A 24,886-nucleotide genomic window follows, 5' to 3' on the forward strand; every position below is an offset into this window, starting at 1 on the left:
TCTTTGAACATGTTAAATTCAATAAACTGTTCCTGTACTATGAGCTGGATTTAAAACAATGTATAATTAGAAGCTGGAGAGAAGTGTCTGAAGGGGCCTTTATTTAAAGTCGGATTAGTGTGGTTAAAAAGCAGTAAAAAGAGGAACAAATCTTTCAGAATTTTTGCTGGAGTTACTGGGAAAAAAGACCTGGATCATGAGGAACAATCTACCTTATGTCAGCACATCCTAAATTTCACTGGGAGATCAGTCGAGAAATGCTGCATTTATTGAGACACAAATATGACAAAAGTAATTCTAATTTTAGGGGAAAACTGGAAATTGTGTGTTTGTTTTTTGTGGAGGCCTTGATGCAGACTGCAGCTCACTGTAGCTGTTTCTGTCACACACCAAGTGACAAATGTCCACTTAACCTCTCTGGAGCTCTGTCACTCCGTGAGAGCATTTGTGCAGTGTCTGTTGCTCCATTCTGGCTAATATGAGTAATGCCTACGAGAAAAAGGCTAAAAGGAACATTAAAACAGAACTAAAATAGATACAAATTTGTCACCTTAACTGTTTTTTTTCTTTTCCCTTAGAAGTTTTAATTATGACTTCTGGGTTTACAAAACTACAATTTTTGTGTAGGTCTGCCCACTTCCAGCTCTTTCTGATGTCTTGAATGGTAAGAGATTCAAAAGTTAGAAGTTGTCTTATGATAGTTACTGAAGTAATGAATGCAATTTATCAAAAAATCCCAAATTCATGCTGTGTCTAAAGATAAGGTTATAACATATTCCCAAAGATAAATGTCTTTTTGTAACATAATGCTGAAAAAAATAATGCAAACCTTCTCTGAGTTAATTACCTGACTGCACTATCCTGTTATTTGAGTATTTAACACAAATAATCCCAAGGGATACTTAAAGAGTTTTAAACTTTCAGCTTCAAAAAGGGGCATATCCTGTCTCTGGTCTGACCACAGGGTTGTGTGGTAGTATTCACAGGGTAAACAGAAGAACCCTCACTGACTTTTGAAAATGTTAAATTTGACCATGTTCTAAACTTGAAGTCTGCTCTGTGTCAGAAAGTGGAGTGTAAAGGACTGGCTTGGTTTCTTACAGGACCAAGGAGCTTCTGTTCAATAAACTCAACATGATTCATGGGATATGTATTCTTCATAAACCGGAGTCTTTTACTGTCATTGATTTTTGTCTCTTGAATATGTAAACTTTGCCAAGGCATAAATTTTTGCAATTAATGCCAAAAGGGAAGTTTTAATACAGCCACTGAGGTACACTGCAGTTGGCTTCAATGCATGCAGAGATTAAAGTGGTTATGAATTTAATTATGAATTTTGGATTTAATGGGAAGTAGTTGTTTCCTTTGGCTCTATTAAAATAATGTCCTGTTTAACAGTCTTAGCTGGAAGTATGAGTGTGGCTGGGAGTCACATGCACTCAGTTTAGATGATGACAAAATAGTGTGGTGTTTATAAAAACAGAGAAATTCATGCTGTAAGGGTAAAGTTTGACTTGTAGCAATGTCTTATAACAGAAAAATTATTGTGGAGCACATGGAACTGTATAAAAACATGCTACTGAACTTAATAACACACTACAGCCTAGGAAATGCAGCTAAATGGAAATGTCCTAAATATGTTAGGAGGACATGTGAACAGCCAACACAAAAACATAATTTTTTTACCAGAGAAAAACCTACACCCTAAGAGTCCTTAGGGACAGTACTCACTACTTGATGCAGGATTTTAGTCAAACAGCAATCCTGTGCATTGTTAGGAAACAAATGTTTTATTTGGGAAAGTAATCACCTGCTAGTGCATGTGTAAAATGAGAGGCTGAATGTACTAAATTTGTAAAGACTTTATGGAGATAGACAAATACAGTTCTAATAATGAGATGCTATAGGCAACTTAAGTTACTGGTAGTTACTGAATCCAAAATCTGGCTGTGGACCTGAAGTGGTTACACTCATCACACACATGGAAGTCTGTTGAGTTTATTAACAGTGGGTACTACCAACTCTGGTCTAATTAAAACAAATAATAAACACACATATACTCAACCAGATTTTCCCCTCTCACTCTCCTGGAAGTTACCTGTTTGTATTTTCACCTAACTCAAAAGATTGCTTAAGAGATGAAACAGTGAGACACATCCACTGCAACTGCCAATGCTCTGACCAAAAAACACAAGAGTCTCATTATTTTTTATAACAGATTTAATAAAAATGTAGCATCTCAGTGCTTATACTCCAGTGGGTCCAGCAGATGTCAGCATAAACTCAAAGCATAACTTTGGATTTTGGCAATGCAACATTCATGACACCAGAACAGAAAAAAAGCACAAAGAAAGATTATACAACTTTACCAAGTAAGTCTGCAAGAAGTTAACAGAATTATTGAAAAAGTGTGATCCAACAAACATGTAGATCTTACGGGTCATCAAATAGGAAATTTACACAAAACACAACAAAAACACAAAGACTAAAAATGTTACTAAGACTTTGTTTATAAAATACTTTCAATAAGCTTTGTTTTAGTGTAGAAGTTTAGTATTATGAGGAAAGATAATGTACCAACCAAAGATATTTCCCACTCATCTGGGGTTTTTGGTAACAGTCTAGACAACCTTGGTTTGGAAACAGACACTCAAGTTCATTTTAGCTGCATATAAACCTTTAAAATCAGTAAAAAGAGGAAAAAGCAGGGAAAGGGCTGTTGAAGTACTGGTTCAGTCCAATTACAGACTGGTAACACAGCAAAATTATTTTAATTTTGTTCTACAGAAACCAACAAAGTAATGAACAATACTTTAACCTGTCAATGCCTTGACAGGTTAATTTCAGTATTTTAATATGAATTAATATTAAATTAATTCATATGAATTAATATAAATTCATATCCTTACGAAGTTATAAGGATAACTTGATCTCAAATCCCAGCAACTGGGATGAGATCTGAATACCTAAATGCTTTTGACTCCTTTTAAAGTGAATAGGATTTGATTTGTCAGATGTAGCTTCAATACTCTACAGAAGATGCAGTATTCACTATAAATATTAAAAAGAGAACTTCATTAATACTGCATGTAAGTTCCTTGAGAACTTTCACAGCATTTCACACAAATGGTGTGAAATGGTACATTCTATAAATGTACCATTCTATGGTACATTCTATGGTAAATTCTATGAAACAATGTATGAAATAGTGAGTGGCTCAGGATAGATCACATTAGAATTTAGCACCTTGTGTTATTGAATATTGAATATTGTGTTGAATTCAACACACCTGAATACAAGTGAGATCTTACCTGGATGACTAAGAAGCCTGAGTACAATGCAGACTCAAGTAATCATAATCACACTGAAAATCATTGTGAAAGTGAGCGCATTCATCACATGGATCGTGACAAATCCCAACAGCTTCCATTAAACAGCTAAATGCTGAATGTGCTGTGTTTAACCAACACAGGGGCAGTCAGGATTGAACAATTCACACACTACCCAACGTGCTTGTTTCTAATGATCTCTCCTCCCTCGATCTCGATCTGCTCGTAGAGCCACTTGCGGTCACAGCGACACTCCGTGCCGCACTTGTTGGAGCCGCACTTGGGGCAGGCGTAGAAGCAGCCCAGGCAATCCTCATCCAGGCAGTCACACAGGTCCATCCCGCTGTACAGCAGCAGGCCCTGGCTGTCATACACTTTACTCTTGGCTGGTATAACTTGCCTGTGCAATGAAAAACAATTAAGTTACTTTCTGTGTTAAAATCTATTTGGTATTTTGCTGTCAAGTTGCTGATATTTGGGGGGGGGGGGGGTTTGCTTTCTTCGGGTGTTCACTTTAACACTGTTAATTTCCAAGATATACATATCTTACTGTATTTGATAACATGTTTCAGTCCTAATTGTATCTCCACTCTGTGCCCAAACTAAGCAGAAGAAACAGAGAGAGAGGGAAGGATGTGTAGCTGGTGAGCAGCACATTTAGTTTCTGTCTCTGTCTGATACAGTTACACTTAGGTGGAGAGCGGAGGCAATGCATTAATGTGACATCAGCCACATTAGAAGGTTGTAACTTGTTATCCAGTAATATCCAGTTTAGATATTAACTTTATCAAAAGGAAGGGAAGGTTCTAACTTGCACACCTTTGTTTACCAAGTGTAAAACTACTGAGTTTACAGAAAGATGATAACCAATATTTGAAGTGTAGCCTACTAGATCTTACTATATTAAAATCTGTCTTATTATCAGAATCTTAGTTTATGCATGTATTCATAGCTACATCTATGGTCTGTGTAGCATTGTGCCTCACAAATACCTTTTTCTGTTTGCCTGAAATATGAACTGTAAGCTAATGTATTATCTTTTATTTATCTCAGTTATAAGAGTGATCTTCAACATTCCTAAAAACCAGGAACCCAATCCATACACACATAAACGTCCACACAGATAAATGTTATAGGCTGACCATCAAGGCTATTTTGTTTTCAAATTAAAGTTAATGTAAATACAACTAACAAATTACCTGTCTGAATTAAACAGTGAGATTTTTGTTTGCAGCCTTCTTTTTTCTCTTTTACTGGTCTCTGGAGTGAATTCTGTCTGTCGTCCTGGGTTAGCAAACTGGAGAGACTTTAAAGCCTTAGCCGTACGCCCCTGAAGAAAGAGAAAATGTCAATTATAAATACAACTCTTAATTCTTTAATTTCCCAGGAGAAACAAGTCTTAAAATCTTTATGCTGGAGAACTATACCTGTCTCTGACCCCAGCAACACAAGCTTTGTGGTACCAGTTTTAATCAATGCTTTCAAATCATCCTGCTATCAGCCTGCTAATCATACTGACATAGAACTGAAAAATGCAGCTGGGGAGCAGCCCCTAGAACACAGCTCCTCTTTGCACAGGGTGCATACAGACAAGCTCTTGCACAGATTCTCTTGTTCACAGCCTGAAAAATGCACCCAGCAAGGCACCAGCCACATTCCAAGCTCAGCACGTGGAAAACTGTCCTCCCACACCGGTTCATCACTGCCCCTGACCAAATGCCATGGCCTTCACAGCCCAGACACCACAACAAGAGTACACTTAATTCACCTCAGCGAAGGCTCATTTCATAATGAACTGCAAGAACTCTTTTTTTTTCTTTTTGTTTTTAACTGAAGAGACATCTTTAGAAGCAACTTTTGCAGTGTTAAGTTTCAAGCACAGGAGTTCACTGTTTTCAAGGCTTGAATAACATCTTAAAATACCAACAGCAGTCTGGTATTTACATGAATTTGTGAGTCAGTCACCCTAGTAGACACAACTTTCAAAACTTAGAGGTCATATAACTTGAGAAGAATATTTTTAAGGTTCTCCAAATAAAGGTTTAAATACAGTAAACTCTTGCACATCTAAAAGACTACATCCTTTCTTATTTCTATGAGAGAAAAATTTCATTTATTTATGTAGTAGTTATAGGAACTCCAATAGCTTGCAGAGTACAGTGGGGATGGGAAAACTGATCTATATACATACATCTGGATCCAGTTTTCTTCTTTGTCGCTCCTCAGGTTCCACATCCACACTTCCATTTATTATCTGCATACATTTGGGACAAAGCTTCCAACCAGGAACAAACTGTCTTCCAAACTTGGCACTCAGAAAAGCTGCATCATCTAAGTCAATTGCTCGCAAGTTTTTCTTTGATAGTTTCCTGTGTATGTTAAAGGGATCACAACAGGATTTTTGTAAGTCTTCAAATCTTTCAATGTAAATTTTTGCATGGTGGAAGCAGATTGTGTTGTTCTCTGAGAGGGTTATTCCAGTCCTAAGCTGAAGCAGCAGGAGGTCAGATGAAGATACATCTTGTTTAGTCTTGAAGCCAGTGTGCCGGGTATAATAGGTCTTGTGGCATTCATTGGTAGCTTGAAGCTGGACTCCAACTGAACAAGGATCCATTTCACTTTATCAGAACAATTTATTTCATTTATTTTGCCTAGTATGAATTCTTTGAAGTGTTTAGGAGTTTCTGTAAAGATCACTCTAGAGAAAGCATTAAAATCAATCAGATTTGCAGTGCAAACTTTTATCCATAAGACATACTGGATTTAAGTAAATAAATTATAGCCTTCTAGTCCAGGTAAAACAAAAAAGATACTAAATTTAATCTGGAATAAACCATGCATCTTTGATTCCTTTCAGAGGCTTTTTTTTTTTGTTTTTTCCTAAAGCAAGTATCTATTACAAATATTTAGTAGCATTACTTTCCCAAAAGCAATCTGGGAGCAAGGTAGGAGGTGGATGAATTGTTCACAAAGCAGTCTGCTCTGGTCATTGGTTTTCCTGGGAACCTCTCTTGGGACAATCCCTGCTAGTCAAGAGCCAACTGCCCATGGCAATGGACTGCTGATGGCTAAACAATTCACCTATCCTGCTTCCAAGGAGTTTCTAAGGAGGAAAAAAAGCTGCAGAAGGCAGGCTGCACAGGCTGGCTGACGTCAGTCTGCAATTCCCATCCAGCAGCACACTTTTGCACATTTTTCCCATGTACATCAGGTGCAGGTCAACACCCTGGATCAACCTGAGCCTTTCCAAGAACCAGTCTGGTGTATGCAGGAAGACTGGCAGTTCCAGATGGGTGCTGTTTTGGGGTCATATGGCCTTTGTGTGCAGCTCCCTGCTGGGCAGTTATCATAAAGTTATATACTAATGCCAAATTAAATTACCAAATGCCAAGTGAGCCACTGCACACTGGTCTCACACCCTGGCTGAAGTCTGTTGCTAGCCCAGTGCTGGTCCTAACACACCAGAGCCTGAGCCCATCTTGTTCTACTTTCCACTGCAACATAAAAAACAAACTTCTACCAAAAGAAAGGAATCACTTCCTCTCAAATCCTCCAAGAACCTTAGTTACAATGACTGTAGCTTAACTGGGATGTTTATGTTCACCTACACCCTGTTCTACAAGGGCAAACCCCAGAAAATTGGAAAAGCAGTGTATGGTTGTGTCTGGGATAGAGTTAAACTCTGCACAGTAGCTGTTGTGGGGCTGTGTTTTGGGTTTGTGACCAAAACAGTGATGCTGATGTTTCAGCAGGGCTCACACAGCATCCCAGCCTTTTCTGCCTCTCATCCTGCCAGCATGGGGCTGGAGTACACAAGAAGTTGGGAAGGGAAGGAGCCAGGACAGCTGACCCCATGGGACCCAAAAGATATTCTAGAGCACAGGGCCTCATGCTGGGCAGTGAAGTGGAGGCTGGTGGGGAGGGGTTGCTGGGAATGGCTGAGCATTGATCTGTTGGTGCTGAGTGATTGTTTTCACTTGCACTGCTTGGTTTTTTCTTGGCTTTTACTTTCTGCTCTTTTTTTTTTTTTCTCTTTTTAATTTTCCCTACAATATCTTAAAAAACATTTTTTCATTATTAAGCTGTTTCAGCCCCAACTTTCTCACCTTTCTCTTTCTGATACTCCCTGCAGTGAGGGGGATGAATGAATGACTGTGTGGTGCTTTGCTGCCAGCTGGGGTTAAACTACAACATGCATTTATTTGTTCTAACCACTGAACAGGGTAATACAGCCTTTTAATCAATAAAAGTATCTACCACTTGTCCAGTGCTGAAGAGTCTGGGATTCTACTTTCAATAAAATCAAACCAAACAGCACCATACACAATCTAATGACATGAAATGTGTAAGCTTTGCCAATGTATAGAAATATGAACATGGCAGTGCAAGAGCTTAAAAGAGAATAGTAAGGCAACAGGATTTTTAGAATTAATCTGAAAAGCCACTGGTTGGAGCATTTTTGCAACAGAAATGCTCTGGAGTGCAATACTTCAGTTTTTCTGAAGCAGATGTTTATACCTGAAGCAACTACATTTCCATACATTAAACTGTATGCACAGAAAGGTCTTGCATAGGACATGATATCTTCTAGCAACTTAACTGATACAGATATAAACAACCTGAGAAGGCCAGTAAACTTGTCTGAAAATGTAATTTTGTATCTGATTCCAGACACAACTGATTCGAAGTGAAGGACCATTTTTAAACAAGTTTTCTCAGCCTATTGTTAGGAATGCTACAACTTTCACATTTAAATTAATGTAAGAAAAACAGAGGCACAAAGAGTCCTGAATGTAGAGGCACTACATAAAATGCTTTAAAGCTTCAGTCTGCAGAAAAGAATGTGCAAGTTTCACTCTGAAAACCATGCAAACTCAGTTCTGTCTTTTTGCAAGTGATCTGAAAATACAAAGACTTAAATATTCTAATACTTAACACCGATTTCTCAGATCAAGACCCAAATCCTGTATTTTTAGGGCTAGACCTAGTTGCTAGGCCATCTGAACTCTTCACTCAAATTTCTGTAGGCTAAGTTAACTCCTGAAAGTTTTGTGCTTTTCAGATCTGCACTGAATAATAATAACATAAGAAGGGTAGATGTCAATGAAATTTCAAAAAATTCTTATTTTCACTGTCTGCTGAGCACTGACTCTGCTAAGTTTTACAACAAAAAAGTTCCACTGCCTTTGCCTATTTACAGATTTTTACTTCAGTACTGACTTTGAATGATTTTTTAAATCTTTCTTAAAAGACCACCTATCAAACTTCACCATCCTAGTGAACCAGCTCTAAATGACAATCTTTTTTTATTAGCTGCAGAAAGTTTGTGTTTCAAGCCATGGTAACTGTAACTGTTAATGATCAAAGTTCACTGCAACTGAGTTAACATTTTAACAGCTATTTAGGCAATACCAAATAACTTTACTCAAAGAAGTCTGTTACAGGCTCTGCATCAAGCCTGCTTCAGGTGCCAACATGCATTTTTGACTGATTCCTGCTGTGGAAAGTGGGATTTGTGTATGGCTGAAAAACACTAGGGCAATATACAAGTGATGGTCGAAATTTTCAAAATTTGCAGATGGATTTTAAGTCAGGACTCTTCGAAGATGTGCTTATTGAGAAACCAAATTTTTTTTTTGTGAGGAAAAAAACAAAAACAAATAGTTATTACAATGCTATCCCTGTCAGGCATCTGTTTCGACTGCTGACTATGCTGTGTGATATTCTCTGTATTAAACTGCAGAAGAGCACAACAGCTCTGTCACCTCACTTTGTTCAAATGACACAACTCCTGACGCAACTTAGGGATCTCATCCACTTAATTCGCAGGAATTATTGGTGGAACTTCAAGGCGTTTCTTTTCTCCCCTTAGGACGAGCACACGGCTGCTTTTCCTGTGAATTCTCCTTGGTGGGAAGAGGAAAGCGCTTGAAACCCCAAACCCCAAGGTTTGTACGTGCACCTGAGCAATGGTTAAGCAGCGCTCACCGTCCCAAACGCCAGAGCCCGGAGGAAAGCCTCGATGAGGGGAGCCCTGGCAGGGAGGAACGCGCCTCACACGGGCAGCGCTGGCCTGAAACGGCCCCGAGAAAGAAAGGCCCGGCTCCTCCGCTGCCGGACGTGGGCCCTCAGGGCCGCCCCGGTACCTCCCCGCGGGCTGTGTCCCGCCGTGCCAGTAGCTCCCCGCGGTGTCTGTCCCGCCGTGTGGGCTGTGTCCCGCCGTGCCGAGCGCCGGCCCTGAGCTCCGTCCCTGCGCGCTGCCCGGCGGGCGGCGGCCATGAACGGCCCTTCACCACCCGAGCCGCGGGGAGCGGGGCCCCGCTTCCGCCCGGCGGCCTGCGACAGCGACACCTGGCGGCGCGGAGGCCGCGGCCCCGGCCCGTGGTGCCCGTCGCCTCACGGGGTTTACGGACACTTCGCAGGGTTTAGCGGCGCTTCCCGGTGTTTATCGCCACGGGCGTAGGGCCGGGGCCGGAGCTGAGCGAACGCGCCCGGCGGCGGCCGGTGAGCTGAGGGCCGCGGCCCGCTGCAGCCTCCGCCGGGCCGCAGTGCGGCGGCGGCGCGGCTGAGGGAGGTGTGCACTGACCGGGCTGGGGCTGCAGCGGGGGCTCGGGAATGCCCTGTGCTATCCCGGGAATTCCTTGTGCTATCCCGGGAGTGCCCTGTGCTGTCCCGGGAATGCCCTGTGATATCCCGGGAGTGCCCTGTGATATCCCGGGAATTCCCTGTGCTGTCCCGGGAATTCCCTGTGCTGTCCCGGGAGCCACCTGTGATTCCCCCAGGTCCCTCAGACACTCGCGCCTCACACCGGCCCTGTTCTTGTTTTAAATAAAACCAAGCCCTCCCAAATCTGTCTCTTCATTTAGGGGAAAAACCCAACACCGCCTTTTGAATGCCTGTCAAAAGTCTGTTACTCTTTCTGGTTGGTTGGGTTTGGGTTTTTTGGTTGGTTGGCTTTTTAAAATAAATTCTGCTAAATCTTCAAGAGGCGCCTGGGTGGTGTGGGATGATCTTGAGGGTCTCTCCCAGCCTTGATGCTTCTATGAAAACTTCATGACCTCCTCAGGGAGGAGATAGGAAATTTTGACCAGCCTTTATTTGGTCCACATCTAGGCAGTGACAGCCTAATTATTCTTGGAGTTTTTAGAACAAAGAAGGTAATAAACAGAACACAGTCGCCCTAATAAGTACCTTAAATTTAGAATACCGATCCTAGTTTCAAATTATGATGGTGTTTGTGATATCTAAAAGAAAGCCTTAAATTACATCTTAATGTCCATACAAAGTTTTTTTTTGGTTTAAATAAATAATTTCTATCTGGCTTTCCAACAGATCTCCAGTGGATGTTAATAGTAAGAAAACTGAATCTTAGGGTAAATACAGAAAGGCATGGCAAGAACCTAAAAGAAGAGTTTTAGTGAGCCACAAAAACTGGTTCAAGTAACAGAACATTGAGTTCCTTGGGGTTTCACACAGCTTTGCTGACACCTAGTTATAAGCAAATCATTTGGGACTGAGATGAGGCAGCAATTTGGGTAATAGAAGCCCAGCTTGATTAGTCATAAATATTTGGGTACAGAGCCAAGTGCTCTCTTGAGATCTAGTGGTAGTTTTTTATGACTTTGGTATATTTTTGCTATGCTTTTATGTATTTGGAAATGAAATACTGAGTCCAACGGGGCACATGGAGCAGGAGCATCACAAAAGACCCAAAGCAGCAAAGTGCTTTTTGTTTGATTTTTTTAAAAGTCTGTTATTTACAGTAGCCTTCATCAGTACTAGGAAAGAAATTAGGGAGAGGATATTTTCATATAGAAATATGACACTGAAATTGCCTTTAGAATGCAAGACTATAAATCAAGATATCTTTTCACCTAACTTTTTGAACAGTGTTGAAGAATTGGTGGGATTGTGGTCTGAAAAGAATTAAAAGCTTGTGGAGACATTATTTTATCCTTGCCTCAGGAGATACCCAGGGTTCTAAAGCATGGAAATGTAAAGCTTTAATATGTGGGAGTAACAGCATGTAGCTTGTGCTGTTTGTTGTTTCTCCATCTGACCATTAAAGAAAACCATTATAAATTTCATATATATATAGCTTAAGTGATGCAGTGGCTCAGCGATGACAGAGAGACTGGGAAGTGCTATCATTCAAGAAAGCTTCAGTAAGGCTGCTTCTGCTGACTTGTGTGGCTTAGGATGAAATATGTGGAGTTAATGAAGGGGAATAATTCATGAGAGGAGATATCTGAGATACAGGTTGTGACATCAATTTGTATAACATAAATATAGGAAGAGCAGTGAGGTGTATTCACTTTTTCAGCGTTAGTGTCAATATGTGAGGCTGACTGTATAGGTTTCAGGTTGGCTGGGAATTAACTTGTAACAAATCTGCCAGCCATGGATTTAGATTGGTTTTGGTTGATCACATTGGCTTTCCTCTGTGAAAATGGAATGGTGCCTTAATGAGGGAGAACTATCTCATTGTTTTTTGTTTTTTTTAAACTTTTGTGTCAAATAGAAATAAAATATCCATATTATTATATTTGACATATTTGATGAAGAAAATGGAATCTAATTGTGGTTATATATTTTTGCTACCATGAGGGATCCTATTACTTTTCTTCAAGGCAAACATCTCTCTGTCTAGCTCAAAATGTGCTGGAACATCAAGTAGGCATAGATGTTGTCTGCTTTCAGTTCCTCTATGATTTTCTTATAAAATATGTCTTCTTCTCTTTCAAAAACTTGTACTCAGAGATATAGAGAGCAATTGTTGCAGGGAAAAAGGCAGGAAAAAGCTGATAGTTTTGTAAGGACCATTTAGACATAACATAGAAAAAGGAAAATAAGTAGCCTACATGAGCTTTTCCTTGTAGAAAATATGATGCCAAGTGCTGCATTTTATCTAAAAGTCATGAACTATTGTCACAAACAGAATTTACACTTTGGTGTGTGTAAGCCTGGGTAACACCATAAAATTCATTAAAAAATTCTTAACAATTACCTTTGCATGTTTTGTAGCATGCTAATAAGTTTTATTTTGTTAGATATGGATATAATAGCATGCATGTACTGGCTTAAATTGCTCTCTGGCCTGGTTGTTCTGTTTTTCAATTTTAATTTGGCAATGATATGAAGACTTCTGACAATCTTAAGAGTTTGCATTTAAATTTTGGCACATAACTGTTAGATATTTGGCTTCATATAAAGCTATTTTTTAAGATATCTAGAAATAATAGAAATTCTGTCATGCTAAAAAAAAAATTAAAATCCCCCTCAACACTTTGACTGTTGTGTCATGAAGAGAATCCTCTGCTTTACTGGCATCTGACCTTGGGATGCCTCTTTGGGAATCTTCTGCCCTTTCCAGGCTGATTTCGTGACAGTCCTTATAAATTTATTGCCTGGAACATTCTGTCTCTCTGCTCAGTGAGATCTTTGTGTTGAGGAGGATTTTGGCTGCTGCTTCCAGTCTGCTCCTCTTGCCTGAGCAACTTCACAGATGATATAGCATCACCCTGTTGCTATTCTGTGTTCTTTGCTTTGGGGCTGAAGAGAACGTGCTCAGAAACTTGGATATCTGTCCTTTGGAATTAGTGCAGCGACTCTGCCAGTCTGGATCTCATTTGGGATACAAACCCAATGTTTGGGAATTTCCTTTACCCATCTCTAAAGGTATTGAATTTATTTCTGATTCAAAAAGCAGGGACATTAGTAAAAGAAATCTCATTCAGTCTCTTTCTAGTCACTTCCAGAGCAACTAATCCTTGCACAGACCTAAGGCTTACTGCTTACTGACTGGTAACACGTTGGGGTGTTCAAGGAATTTAGGGTTTGTCCTTTCCTAAGAAAAACGTCCTCTCCGTGCTTGGCTTGAAGGAAAATGAAGGTTGTTAATCTCACAACTGGTGAAGAATCAAATAGGGAAAACTACTTTTTTTTTTAATTGGTGCATGCTGAATCATTTGTCTGGGTGCTACTTCTCTCCCCAGCACACCCTGATGTCCCAGAGCAAAGAGAACAGATCATGAATAAATGTTGTGAGGGGGCTTTGTGTCAGAGTGTAACTGTGGATTCATGGATCATACACCAGGAAGCCTTCCACGAAATTTGCCTATTTAATAGTAGGGTTTGATTCATGGTTACTCTGCATTTCTTTGATGCTGTTTGCCTCAGAGAACAAGCTCTAAGGCTGCCTTAACTGAGCACAAGCTTGAACACAAAGCTGAGGAGAAGAAACTGAGATTGGTATTTAGGTCACAAATTGTTGGTTCTGTAGCTGCCACCAGCCAGTGGAAAGCACTCTAGTTAAAGTCCTAATTTTGGGAAACTTATCCAGAAAAATAGCTAGCAGTGATTATTAGCCATTTTCTGGAAACCCTTGTGTATGATATTGTCTGTAAAGGGAGAAATTTTCCTGTGATATTTTTTTTCAAGGAAAACATTTACTCTGTTGACATGGCTATACTGGCATAACACTGCTACTATGTACGGGGAACTGATGCATACTATATTTAAAAAGGATATTTTCCAGGGCAAATCACATCTCTCTTAACAATCATCAGTTTTTTACCTCATTGAGAAAGTCCTAAGCAATATTACTTAGAGAAGCTGGCTTGCTGAAATCCTCAATGGCTTGCTGAAATCCCAAAGCACACCGGTAGCAAAGTAAGAACAGCACCTCACAAGCCTCAGTGTAGACTTATGGTTTGAGGTTTCCTGTGCAAGGTACTGTTGTTGCAGTTGTACTGGTGTAATTCACATGGGACACATGTTTTAGAATAGCTTGTGGTTTAGTGAGGCCCTGCTGCAAGAGGATCTTTGCTTGCTAAATTTTCTATTCCTAATGCATCAGTCCTTCCACGCTTCCCCAGTTCCACTCATGGAACAGCGAGTTCTGAAATGTTTGTGTCAGGGAATGTCAAGAACTTCCATTTGACTATGAAGTGAGTTGTACGTATTCTTATCAAACATAAAGTCTTGGTATTAAAATGGTCACTGCAGCTGGGTGTATGCACAAACCAAAAAAGAAATGTTTCTGTGAACTTACGTTTTTTTTCAGTTGTCTTCTGCTGCAGGGGTTGGGCTCTGCATGAAATTGAGTAACTATTCTTCAGTTCTGCAGTGCTCTGCTCCATGACTCACTGTACATCAAAATTTTCTGTCAGCTGTAGCTATGGGAATTACCATGGTTCCTTGAAATCCTTTAAGAAATAAGACAGTTATCCCATGAAACCTCTACTGAAATCAAGATTATTTATATCTTTTCTATTTTTACATTCGAGAGTGATTCCTTTTTTTTTCTTGAGGCATTGGAGAGTTACATTGTCCATCAGTTTTATGGCCTTCTGACAAATCATTGACCTAAAACCACACTGTTTGCCCCTGATTTCATGCCTCATTATGTATTTGGAGAGAAAATGGTCCATTTGTCTCCAATTGATAGGCCTGTTAGCAGGTACCAGCAACTACTGTGAATAGCCCAGTCTAAACATAGCAGTTTTTGACTTGCAGAAACAAATGTAAACCCATTACATATTGCATTGGGCTTTTTAAAAGTGCTCAAACAATCAGATTTGTGGATGCTTTAGCCTCTGTCTGTCTTTGGGACAGACTCACAAATGACGGAAGAAAAGTCAAGTGTTTCCCATCCCCCCATAAAAACCACAGTAAAACGTGTTCAACAACATTTTGTGGAAGTACTTTGAAATATCAAAGCCAAAGCAAGGTTAGTTCTTATTATGCTTGCAATGTATGAGTCAGTCTATACTTTATTTAGTGTTGTACAGTATAGTAGAAGTTACAGCAACAGTTTCCTTTATAGATTTTATTGAATCCAAGTAACATAAGAGGACACCTCAGCTCCCAGAGGAAATGAATGTAAGTTAATACTAGCAGGTGTGCAGACAAAAGAAAGTGTAACTAATCCAAAAGGCAATCTAGAAAAAGTTTCTTAGTTTTGACAGTAATTATAAGCTTTGGTTTTTCAAATTAAAAATTTTCATTTTATGCTTTTGTTGAAAGCTAAAAACCAGGAAAAGTGATACCATGCAACACCCAATTAAAATTTCTTTGTGGAGGCAGTGACATCGTATACTTCACTGAGACTTTCTCTGGTGTCATTCCAGTGCCAACATGGTAGCTAAGGAGAAGGAGAATGTCCTGTGTGTCCTCTGAGTGTGTCCCCATGTGCTCACAAAGGATTGAGGGAAGGCTCCATGTGTGTATCCAGTCCCAGGAACAAGCTCCAGGCCTGCAGTGTAGCCTCAGCAGTGAGTTGCTTGAGATCCCAGGGTCTTTTTTATACTATATGTGAACACCTTCTAGAATATCTTCAAATAGCTTGTTGAGGCAGCTCATAACATCAGCTGGGTTTACTCATTCATGTCATAACATTCTCTGCTTTCCACTGCCAACTTCAAATGTTCTTTTTAAGTTTTTCCCTGGGTAAGTTGAGTACCAGCTTCACAATAATGACATGTTGTCATTTTATCTGTAATGGTTTTCTCGCAGCATGTCAGTCTGCTGGTTTGCTTCTGACAAAATTCTGCATTCCCCCAGTAATATTTCTGATACAGTGATTCAGTGTCCTCTAAGAAATCTTTGTTGCTATTGTATGTCAAAGGTTTTATTTCTTGTGTCAGTAATGTGAATTTGCAATGATCTATAACAACTGTTACTGTGAAAAAATAAAGTATTCACCATTTAAATAAATTTTTGTTTGTAAAGTCCATGGTTTTCCTGAACTTTATAGTTAGAAAATTGTTAGGATTTTTGCTTCTATTTCTCACTTTGGATCAGCTTAGTATAATTCTCAGATAATTGATTTGCTTTGTACATCCTTGTTGGTACCAGTTTTTTATTGTCAGGCCACTGTGTTGATTCTCTGTTTATGCAGGACAATAAGTGTTGCTGTGTGACTGAGAATAGACAAAATTAAAATAAATAAAATACTTTTATTTCTTTTAGTCAGTAGCAACATATTTATCCTCTTTTTTATTTTACAGTCGAGACTTTTTAAAAATTCATTGAGATGTTTTTATGGTTGCTGAGCAATCCAGCCTCCTCCAAATCTGGTTATATTAGAAGGTATCACATGCTTTTGCATAGCTGATAAAAATGTGCTCAGTGGTGACTGAAATCTTAGAGAAATCACGATTTCACAATGCCGTGGGGTTAATTTTGATTCTGAAATTTTCTTCAAGTGATTCTAAAGTGCAAGGAACAGTTCTGTTATTGGGAATGATAGCATTTTATTGAGAGTACAGGCTTTCATTCTTCATCAGGAACAGAAAGATTCCCATTATCTGCTTGTCCAGTTGATGTCTAATCATCTGGACATCATTTCAGGTTTCCAGCTGTAAGACAATTGCTAATTGCTTTGAACACATCTCCTTGTACTTTTTCAGTTTTTATTTTCAAAGGAGAAACTGCCTTTTTCTCTTTACAATTTAAGTATTTTAATTGGTGTTTTAAAATATTCATAATTGTGTAGTGACACTTATCTTTCAGATATTTGAAATTCATATAATCCTTTCAGAACATGTTTTGTTTTGCTTTGTTTTTATGACTTTATTGCACTCCAGCTGTAGGAGACAAACATTTGGGCCATTTTTTATGTTGAATTCATGTTATTTTAAATACATAAACATACCACTGGAAGAGTTCCTTAATTATTCACTTTAATAGACTGTGACCAAAATGTTGTTTTCCTTTTGTGTAATTTCCTTTTCTATTCTGTAATCTCAGTGTTTATGGTGTTTTTTATTGCTTTTTTTCTCCTTTGTTTTGAAGCCTATGCATATTATCCAGCCTCTTTGCAGTACAATGCTAAAATGAGTGGCAGAATTTTAAAAGTCTCCAGGACTCTTAGTCTTGATGATAAACATTAATTCACTATCTATCTATGGATTTTGGAATATTTGGAAGTCCTTGGAGAAGTCCTTAGTGTCTCAAAATTCATTAGCTTTGTATAAGTGTCTAACTGTCCTATTTTGGAAGCCAGGAGCCATATTTATGTTCTACAGCTTGCATGTGTCAAGTGCTGCACAAAAAAAAATGGAGCAAACCAAAGAATTTAATTCTTCTATTGTTGCAAGCAAATGGGTGTTAGGAAACCTGTCCAGAAAATGGTTCAGCAAATAAATTCTGAGTGATGTAGGCTGAGAAAATTTCTCCCTCAAAGGGCTACTTCATATTGTTGATATTTTATAGCCTCTTAGAAATTCTCAACTGGAATCATTACAATTTTGTTATGTATTGATCTGACTGGAGAGATGTTTTAAATCTGGATTTTTACCTGGATCTTGTCAAAATCCAGAGACACTTGAAAGATCCTGGTGTGCAGGCACATCCTAAGATTAGTGGCTTCTCAAGTAAAGGGACATGAAAAAGAACTTTCAGAATTTTCAGTCTCAGGAGAAGTGTTCTCATAAATTAATGTTTTGTGTATTTATCAGGTTTCTCAGATTGTAAATGCTTTTTTGTTTTTCACTCTCTGGAGTGGTACAACACAGTGAAGTACACAGAAGCATCTGCTTTGTTCTGGGTTTGTTCCCATGAGGTAACTTGTACTCTGCACAGTGGTACATTCTTCTGCTGAAGGAGGGGAAAGCTAATTTTGTGAAGTGAAATATGGTCACTGTGTACTGTGCTTGGATCAGGGTGAGTGCTCTGGACTTAGGTCAGACTTGGATTCAATGGTTTGTGTTCAGTGTGGGTTTTGTGCCTTAGCACTGGTGGCTTTTTATTTGTTTGTCTGCTTGTTTTGTAACAATGGAAAGCACCAGAAAATAATGGTGGACATATAAAAAAAGTAGAATAAAGTTTTTGTGTTTGGGAATGGATTATTTATGATGCCAAAGAGGATGGGTACTAATTGTTTTGACTTGTCTTTACTCTCCAGATAATACCATGACTAACAGAAAAGAGGCAATGTGCTCTGTTACAGTCATTTGCATGGAAAAACTGTCTAACTATCCAATCCTTTTCAGACTCTTGTCTCCCCTAGCACCAAATGATGTCTGAATTATCATTTTTCAAGCAGGCTGATGCCTGTACAGTGCAACCCGGTGGGAAAAGTTCTTGAGCTTTGCAAAATGTTTAGCTCTGAGAAGCTAAAGCAGATGTTAGTGCAGAAAGAATTTATGCCAGAACTTAGGAGGATGAACAGAAGGTGAAAAGACACCAGAGGAAAACAAAGTGAGAGAGTAGACTGGACTGAGGACAGAATATATGGAGGACCATTGAGGATTGACTAAGAACTTAACTTAGAGATGAACTGAGAATGCAGGTTAATAAGACTCAAGGACTGGAAAAGAAAGGATTGAAGTAGAAAGATTAAAAGAACAAAATAGGCAGAAGCAAAATAAATGGAAATAATGGAGGAGTCCAAAGCTCTGAAGTTACTGCAATTTTTCCCCCTCCAGTTAATTTCACTTGATAAAATTATAATGTATGAGAAATCTGGCTTTGATCCTTCTGGCAGTCTAGGTACTCTTGTTTCTCAAAACAGGAAAAATAGCAGGAAGCTCATGTGTTTTAACTTAAGGAACCAAGTATGAGAAAATCCTGTACAATGGTTGCTTTCTCTTTAGTTTATAAAGTAGGAGTTATTTGTCAAGAATGCAGAATATACTCTCCTGGTTGCTAGTTTTAGCAACTTAGTATTATTTTTCTTGTGTTTTTTGCTCAATTTTATGAACACTGAGAGCTCAGAATATGGACCCATAAGAGTTAAAACATTAGATAAGACCAATGGTAGTATCAAACTCTAAATACTCATGTTATTTTGTTCAAACAATTATTTTGAGAAAAAACGAAGTGGCAAGTGGAAAACAACTTGGAGGTAACTTGCTTGTAGAGACTGTGTTAAGAAGAAGCTTGCCAGCTTTTGTTTGCCTCACATACTGAAGCTAACAAGTTTAAAATGATATGTAATAGTAATGCATGCCCAGAGCTGCAGTGGAGGGAATAAATTACACTGCCATGGCATTAGCAAAAACAGAGACTGGGGCTTTTATTGAGCTTTTCACAGAGCTTAATGGAATTTGCAAAAAAAAAAATTATGAAATACCTTATTCATATTAAAATCTTCCACAATCATAAGGTAAGAAATTATATTTCAAGAGTCTATCCACTCTTCTCCCAAAAGATAACGTTTTGGTTATGAAGAAATTAGGATGAGAGGACTCAAGGAAAAGGTGTGTGCTACTAAAACATGGTAATTCAAACAGAGGAGAAATTTCTGGCTGTTCATTGTACTGCCTCAGTCTCAAATGGTTTCAAAATGTGCACATCATGCTTTTAGGTAAGGCTCACTTCAAGGATGTGTTTACCTTTGAATAGAAAGCAGTGGCTCTTTGTTGCAGTGAAAAGCAATTGACAGCAGTTGTACAGGAGAAGAATTTCTGTGGGAACCTTCAATTGCAGGTGTATTTATTAACACTGAATTATGATTCAGTATGTCAAGCTTTTCTTTATCCCTCACTCTCTTGGTCTTCAGGAATGTCACTAAGGTTCACAAAGGGAAAGGGCCAAGAACACAAGAGAAGTCAACTCAAATGCTCCTGAGGTGCACTATAAAAGACCCATTCCAGGGATGAAAGTGATGGAAGCACTGACTTGATCTTTTGTTTGTAGGCTGACTTCATCCTTAAAGAAACAAATTAGGTGTGTCAGCAATCACATACTGAAGTTCCATCAGTAGATGGCATCTGGTATCCCAGAGCAGCATGCTTAGTCTTAACAGTAAGTTGACAAATCATCACAGTTTCCTCTTTGCATGTTTGACACATCTTTTTCCATTCAGCTCTCTAAAATTTCCATGTGGTGTCACATTGCAAAACCAAAGCTTGAGTGGTTACAAAGTAGCTTCTGATTTGAAGCTGATTGTTTAATTTTAAATGAGGTGATGATAAATTTTAAACTGAGCATGTTTAAAATTTGACAGAAGTATTTGGTGTCATCAGACAATTCTGACATTGCACTTTAGATATACAGATGAATTAATGGGAACTACCACAAGTCTCTCTGTAGTAAAAAGAAAAAGAGAAATCATGGAGTTGAATGGGGACATAAAAAGGAAGGATCAGATTAAAAATCATGTCTTCCTGCTGGGGAGTATACTGCTGCTGTATTTAGACTTAGATTGTCCTTGTCTCAAAATTTTACTTCTTCCTTACCAATTGCCCCTTAATATCCTTCTCAGTATTTTTTAATCCAGCAAAGAGCTTCTGAACAGCAAGTTCATATTGTATCTTGCAGTTCATGAAAATTCTGCAATCTCTTTGTTAAGAGTGCCTCACCTCTGTTCAGTTCAGGAAGTCTTTACAGCTCTTGCTTTTTCACAGTATTTTCTCCTACGTTGTTTTTTTTTTACCACCAGTACTCTTTTGATACTCAGACAGAGGCACACTCTAGATCAGCTATTCTGTTAGAATCAGCTTTTCACCTGCTACAATGACAGCTTGATCCTGAAATGAGATCAACCTGCAATGAAGTTACTGGGATCTTCTGTAACAGGTAAGCAGTGTGAATGCCCTAGTGAATGCTCCAGTTACACAGATTTTCCTAAAACATTGCTTGTACAAGCCTATCTGCTGCCCAGAGAAGCATTCCCATTAGAGTAGCAGGTGGAAGGCTGTTAATCAACTGAGTTTCTTTTCAAAAAGATAATTGAAAAATCTTCCTCAGGTAAGCCTTTACCCTGTTGAAATCAGCAGGTGGATCTGAGTTAGACTTGGCTTGCAGTGCTTCAGTGGAACTAGCACGGAGGCAGAAACTGCCATGGGTGTTTGTTTTAACAGGATCTCCCATCATTTCATCTCCAGGAAAGATGTAGAATACATTAGTTAGTTCTTCTAGTGCTTTTTTAACTGGGAGATGAGAGACATTCCTGAGACTGGTAGTTTTGTGTTGATTCCATGATTCTGTGTACCACTGAACAGGACAATGACTGAACAAGTGACAGCTTTGATACAAATCTATTTTATCTGGAAGCAGTGCCTGTAGACTCAGAAACCTGGAATAGTTCTAGCTGCCTAGATTAGCTTGCTCAGCCTCTGAGATGTTATAGTTCATTGATCTTTCTCCTGCTGTACAATTCTGTCTCATCTTCTCCCTGAATCCTTCAAGACTGCTTTCCTGCCATAGCCTCTGAGAAGATACTGTCCTAATCTTGGTGTTGTGCTGCCTTACCTGAAATAGGCCTCTGGAATTTCATAGTGCCATGTTTTTACTGCAGAGGTAGCATGCATCAGCTGCACTGGCAATGATTGATGAGAAATTTATCTGACTCTCAGGAGAACACCAAATTAAGTGGCTTTTTTTTTTTGTTTTAGTTTTTTTCTTTTGGCTAACCATGTAATTTTTTTAATTGCACAGAGAGTCTGAGTCTCCATTCTGGTCCTATGCAAATTTTCACTGTAATTAAATTATATCCTTTTTGGGCCAGTCAGCTTGTGTAGAAAGTATTTCTTCAGCTAGAGAATTTGGTAGGAACTGAATAGGCAGCAGTGGTCAGGATGTAATGGAATTAATTCTGCAGTGACAGTGAGCCTAGAGTTAGGAGTATCCCATACTCACTTGAACTTTGCTTGTCTATAAAATATCACCTATGAAATGAGTATTTTGTGTTTTCTAAAAGGAAAAATTGTAGTTTTTAATGTTCTTCCTTTTTATTGCCTGTATATGTTTTCTCATGTTGCTTCCAAGAACAGAGATAAGGATGTCAGTTTTCTGTGTGTTTACAGAGGATTTGGTGAGGGCTGAATCCTCCCAAACATGAGCAGGCAAGAAAGGGAAGTGTTCCAGTGCCTGTATTCCTCACCTGGGAATGTAATGTGTAATGCCACCTTGTGGAGCTGTGCTATATTTATCCAGAGGAAAATGAGTAATAAATTCTGTGAGTTTGCTGGGTGCTTTTCTTTTACCTCAGAGAGATACCTACATATTTATCTTTAATAAACTACAGAGCTCTAAAGCTTTATTAAGAAGAGCAAATAATTCATGGCTTCAGGATAACACAAAGGTATTTACAGACAGTTTGTGTGAGGGGGACAATTTAGTATTCTTGATCAACGTGTTAAGTATGTCTTTTCATACAACACAGTATTCTTCTTACTGACACCATAGGAAAGGAGAATTTTAAGGGAAGATATGAATGAGAACCAGAAAGTCCCTTTCTGGAAGCTCTTGACAGAAAGTATAGAGGTGCCTGTCTAAAAGATTAACAAGAAGATGATGGGAGCTGTCACTATAGCTTGATTGGAGGCCTCTAAATACTTGATGAGAGGTGATGGGTAGGAAGGATCAGTCATAATGAGCTTGAAATGTGATGGCAAATACCTTATGGTTAATGCAATAGAGAAGGGATGGTCAGCAGAAGGTTGCAAAGAGCAAAAATATGTTTGGATTGGCAAGCAAGGCTGATGATTTGTACAGCAGCATTCCTCATAAATCTATTATCTGTAAAAAGTGAAAAAGATTTTTACTTTCCTATGCTTTTTTCTATTTGATGTTAACATAATATCTGACAAATATTCTTTATCTTCACTTTTTCCTTCTGTCAAATGGGTCACTGTAGCACAACTTCACATGGGGTATGGCATATTCTTTGTTTTGCAGCTAAAGCATACACAGTGAGACATAGATGCTTGAAGAACTGTTAGCTGCAGCATATCTCAAACAACAATGCTTAATTTTTCATTAACTTTCTGTTGCTTTCTTAGCAAACCACAACCGAATCACTCGCTTGAGTGGAAGTAGGTGAAGTGGTTGAAAGTAGGTGAACTCACATTGTTTCTGTTTGTCTGAAATGCCCTCTTTGCAGAGGTGGTATGGTGTGCCTGGGGTGCCTGGCATGTGTGTTGGTCATTGTATGCTATTTAGCCATTATTTGATGCTTAGAAAATAGGAGAATCAACTTCTGGGTGTGCATTTAATTTAGTTTTTTGGGGTATTTTTTCTCCTCACACTTCATGTGTAGCTTCAGCTATGCTCTGCTAGTTTTAGCATCTCTTGAAATATGTTTGAAGTATTATTACTGCCCCTAGGTCAAGGAGACTGAATTTCATGAATGTGGGAATTATCGTACTTGGGAAACTTCATATTTATACCCATGCTTGGTGGTATGCCCAGAATTCTTTGTAAAACTTGACATTCTTCAGCTGAAAAAAGTATGGTGCTGCTTGGTGTATGTGACTCATCATAACTGCTAAGACTGATAGGATTTCAAATATTGAGTTTTTAGCACTTTGGAAATATTCTGAAACAGTCTGGGGGTAAAAATCACCAGATAAATCAGCTTGCTCCCTAGAATTCTGTGAGCTGAGAAAAAGGTTATATCAATTTATTAATATCCTGGTTTTTTTGTACTGTTCCAGACACTTCTGTAAGATTATTTTCTGAATGCTGTAAGCACTGATCCAGAGAGTAATAATACTTCCAGATAAGGTCTATGGGAATTAAAAATTAAAAGGAAAACTCCCTCCAAAAATCACATGAAATTTCAGTCTTTCTGTATCATTGACAGGATAAAAAAAAATCAGTGGTAGATTCCCAAGGTAAGATCCCTATCTACTGAAAGAAAAGGAAATGAACTCCTCATTGCCAGGGTACATTTTACAGTCAAAGAGTACTTCTGCATCATATGAAAGGTGAATCTTGCCATCCTCAATTAAAGAGTAGCCGGCTCCATTTAATCTCTTTTCTGTTTCCTGGAAGGGACATAGCCCAGAGGTGTTCTTAAATTATGTTAGAGTTGAATACATACTTAAAATGATGGTGGGAAGCCACTCATAAGTGAGTTTTGAACTTTGGTGTGGATAAGTGGTTTTAGGTCACTTGAAAGAATCTTTCTCAAAGACATTAGCAAAAACAGATTTAATATAAATATGCAGAAGCAACACTTAACAAAGTTCAGTGCGAGGCTCACTCCATTACCTCCTACAGAGATGAGGAGCACAAAGGGAAATCTGCTTGGAATCAATTTAGAATGATTTTCATGCAGACTGGAGGCACAAAAGGGTACAAGAGGATAAGGGAGATCTTCCCACTGAGTTACAAGGTTTGAGTTACAAATTCCGGCCTGATGGAGCCTCGGTGAAGCTGAGCCATAACTCAGCCCTACACTTGGTCAACGATTTATTTCTAAAGGATTTAGCAGCATTTAATCATTGACTAATTTAATATTCGCAAAACAATTCAGTAAGATTTATATAAGCTCAAGAGTAGCTTTAACTGTGGATCTGAGAAGGCAACATTTACTCTAGACTTTTTATGTACACACAGATGCCAAGGACCACGTTCAAAGGTGTACCTGTTAAATTCCCCTGGAGTTCAGTGAAATATCTTGGTTGCTTTTGCCACACTGGGAGAAGGGCTCAGCCTTGAGGAGGGGGGTATCAGCCAAAGCCCTGTTGTCACCTTGTGTTGGTGGTCCTCTGAGTATCCCAAATTTGAGGGCTGGCAAATTCTGGGAGGCTTCCCCTTCACAGGGAGATTCCAGCACAGCCCATGGTGCTCCACAAAAGCTCAGAGGTGGCTGCTTGTGG

At 38.9% G+C, this 24,886-nt stretch overlaps 1 protein-coding gene and 1 long non-coding RNA gene across 7 annotated transcripts in view; one reads left to right on the forward strand and one right to left on the reverse strand.

Annotated features, from left to right (window-relative positions):
• Positions 1-1,984: 1,984 nt before the first annotated feature.
• Positions 1,985-9,685, reverse strand: ARL14EP (ARF like GTPase 14 effector protein). Of its 2 annotated transcripts, none has more exons than XM_023928453.2 (4): positions 9,318-9,685; positions 5,521-6,027; positions 4,529-4,659; positions 1,985-3,729 (listed from the first exon to the last, which is right to left on the reverse strand). In XM_023928453.2, the coding sequence occupies exons 2-4, from the start codon at positions 5,941-5,943 to the stop codon at positions 3,501-3,503; spliced, it is 783 nt and encodes a 260-aa protein (XP_023784221.1). In that variant the 5' UTR covers positions 5,944-6,027; positions 9,318-9,685; the 3' UTR covers positions 1,985-3,500. The 2 variants fall into 2 exon arrangements, with proteins under 2 accessions (XP_023784221.1, XP_023784223.1); XM_023928455.2 differs by having other exon boundaries at positions 2,350-3,729; positions 9,100-9,672.
• Positions 9,635-24,886, forward strand: part of LOC111930439 (uncharacterized) — a 57,628-nt gene continuing 42,376 nt past the window's right edge. For 2 of the 5 annotated variants that reach the window (XR_015287637.1, XR_015287639.1), the window contains exons 1-4: positions 9,635-9,833; positions 15,461-15,604; positions 19,974-20,081; positions 20,719-20,855. This is a non-coding gene — a long non-coding RNA (uncharacterized LOC111930439). Of the gene's footprint in view, positions 9,834-15,156; positions 15,213-15,460; positions 15,780-19,973; positions 20,082-20,718; positions 20,856-24,886 lie in introns of those variants that run through there. The other 3 variants (XR_015287640.1, XR_015287638.1, XR_002865166.2) reach the window with 3 other exon arrangements.

This window comes from Cyanistes caeruleus, chromosome 6, assembly GCF_971803275.1.
Source record: "Cyanistes caeruleus chromosome 6, bCyaCae1.hap1.1, whole genome shotgun sequence".
Classification (NCBI taxonomy): Eukaryota; Metazoa; Chordata; class Aves; order Passeriformes; family Paridae; genus Cyanistes; species Cyanistes caeruleus.

Excerpts from the sequence above, each read along its gene's own strand:
- ARL14EP (XM_023928453.2), bottom strand. The coding sequence starts at position 5,943 with ATGGATCCTTGTTCAGTTGGAGTCCAGCTTCAAGCTACCAATGAATGC. Across the intron at positions 4,660-5,520 it reads GAAGAAAACTGGATCCAGAT|GGGCGTACGGCTAAGGCTTT; the intron begins GTATGTATATAG and ends CTCTTTCTTCAG. Across the intron at positions 3,730-4,528 it reads TCACTGTTTAATTCAGACAG|GCAAGTTATACCAGCCAAGA; the intron begins GTAATTTGTTAG and ends TTCATTGCACAG.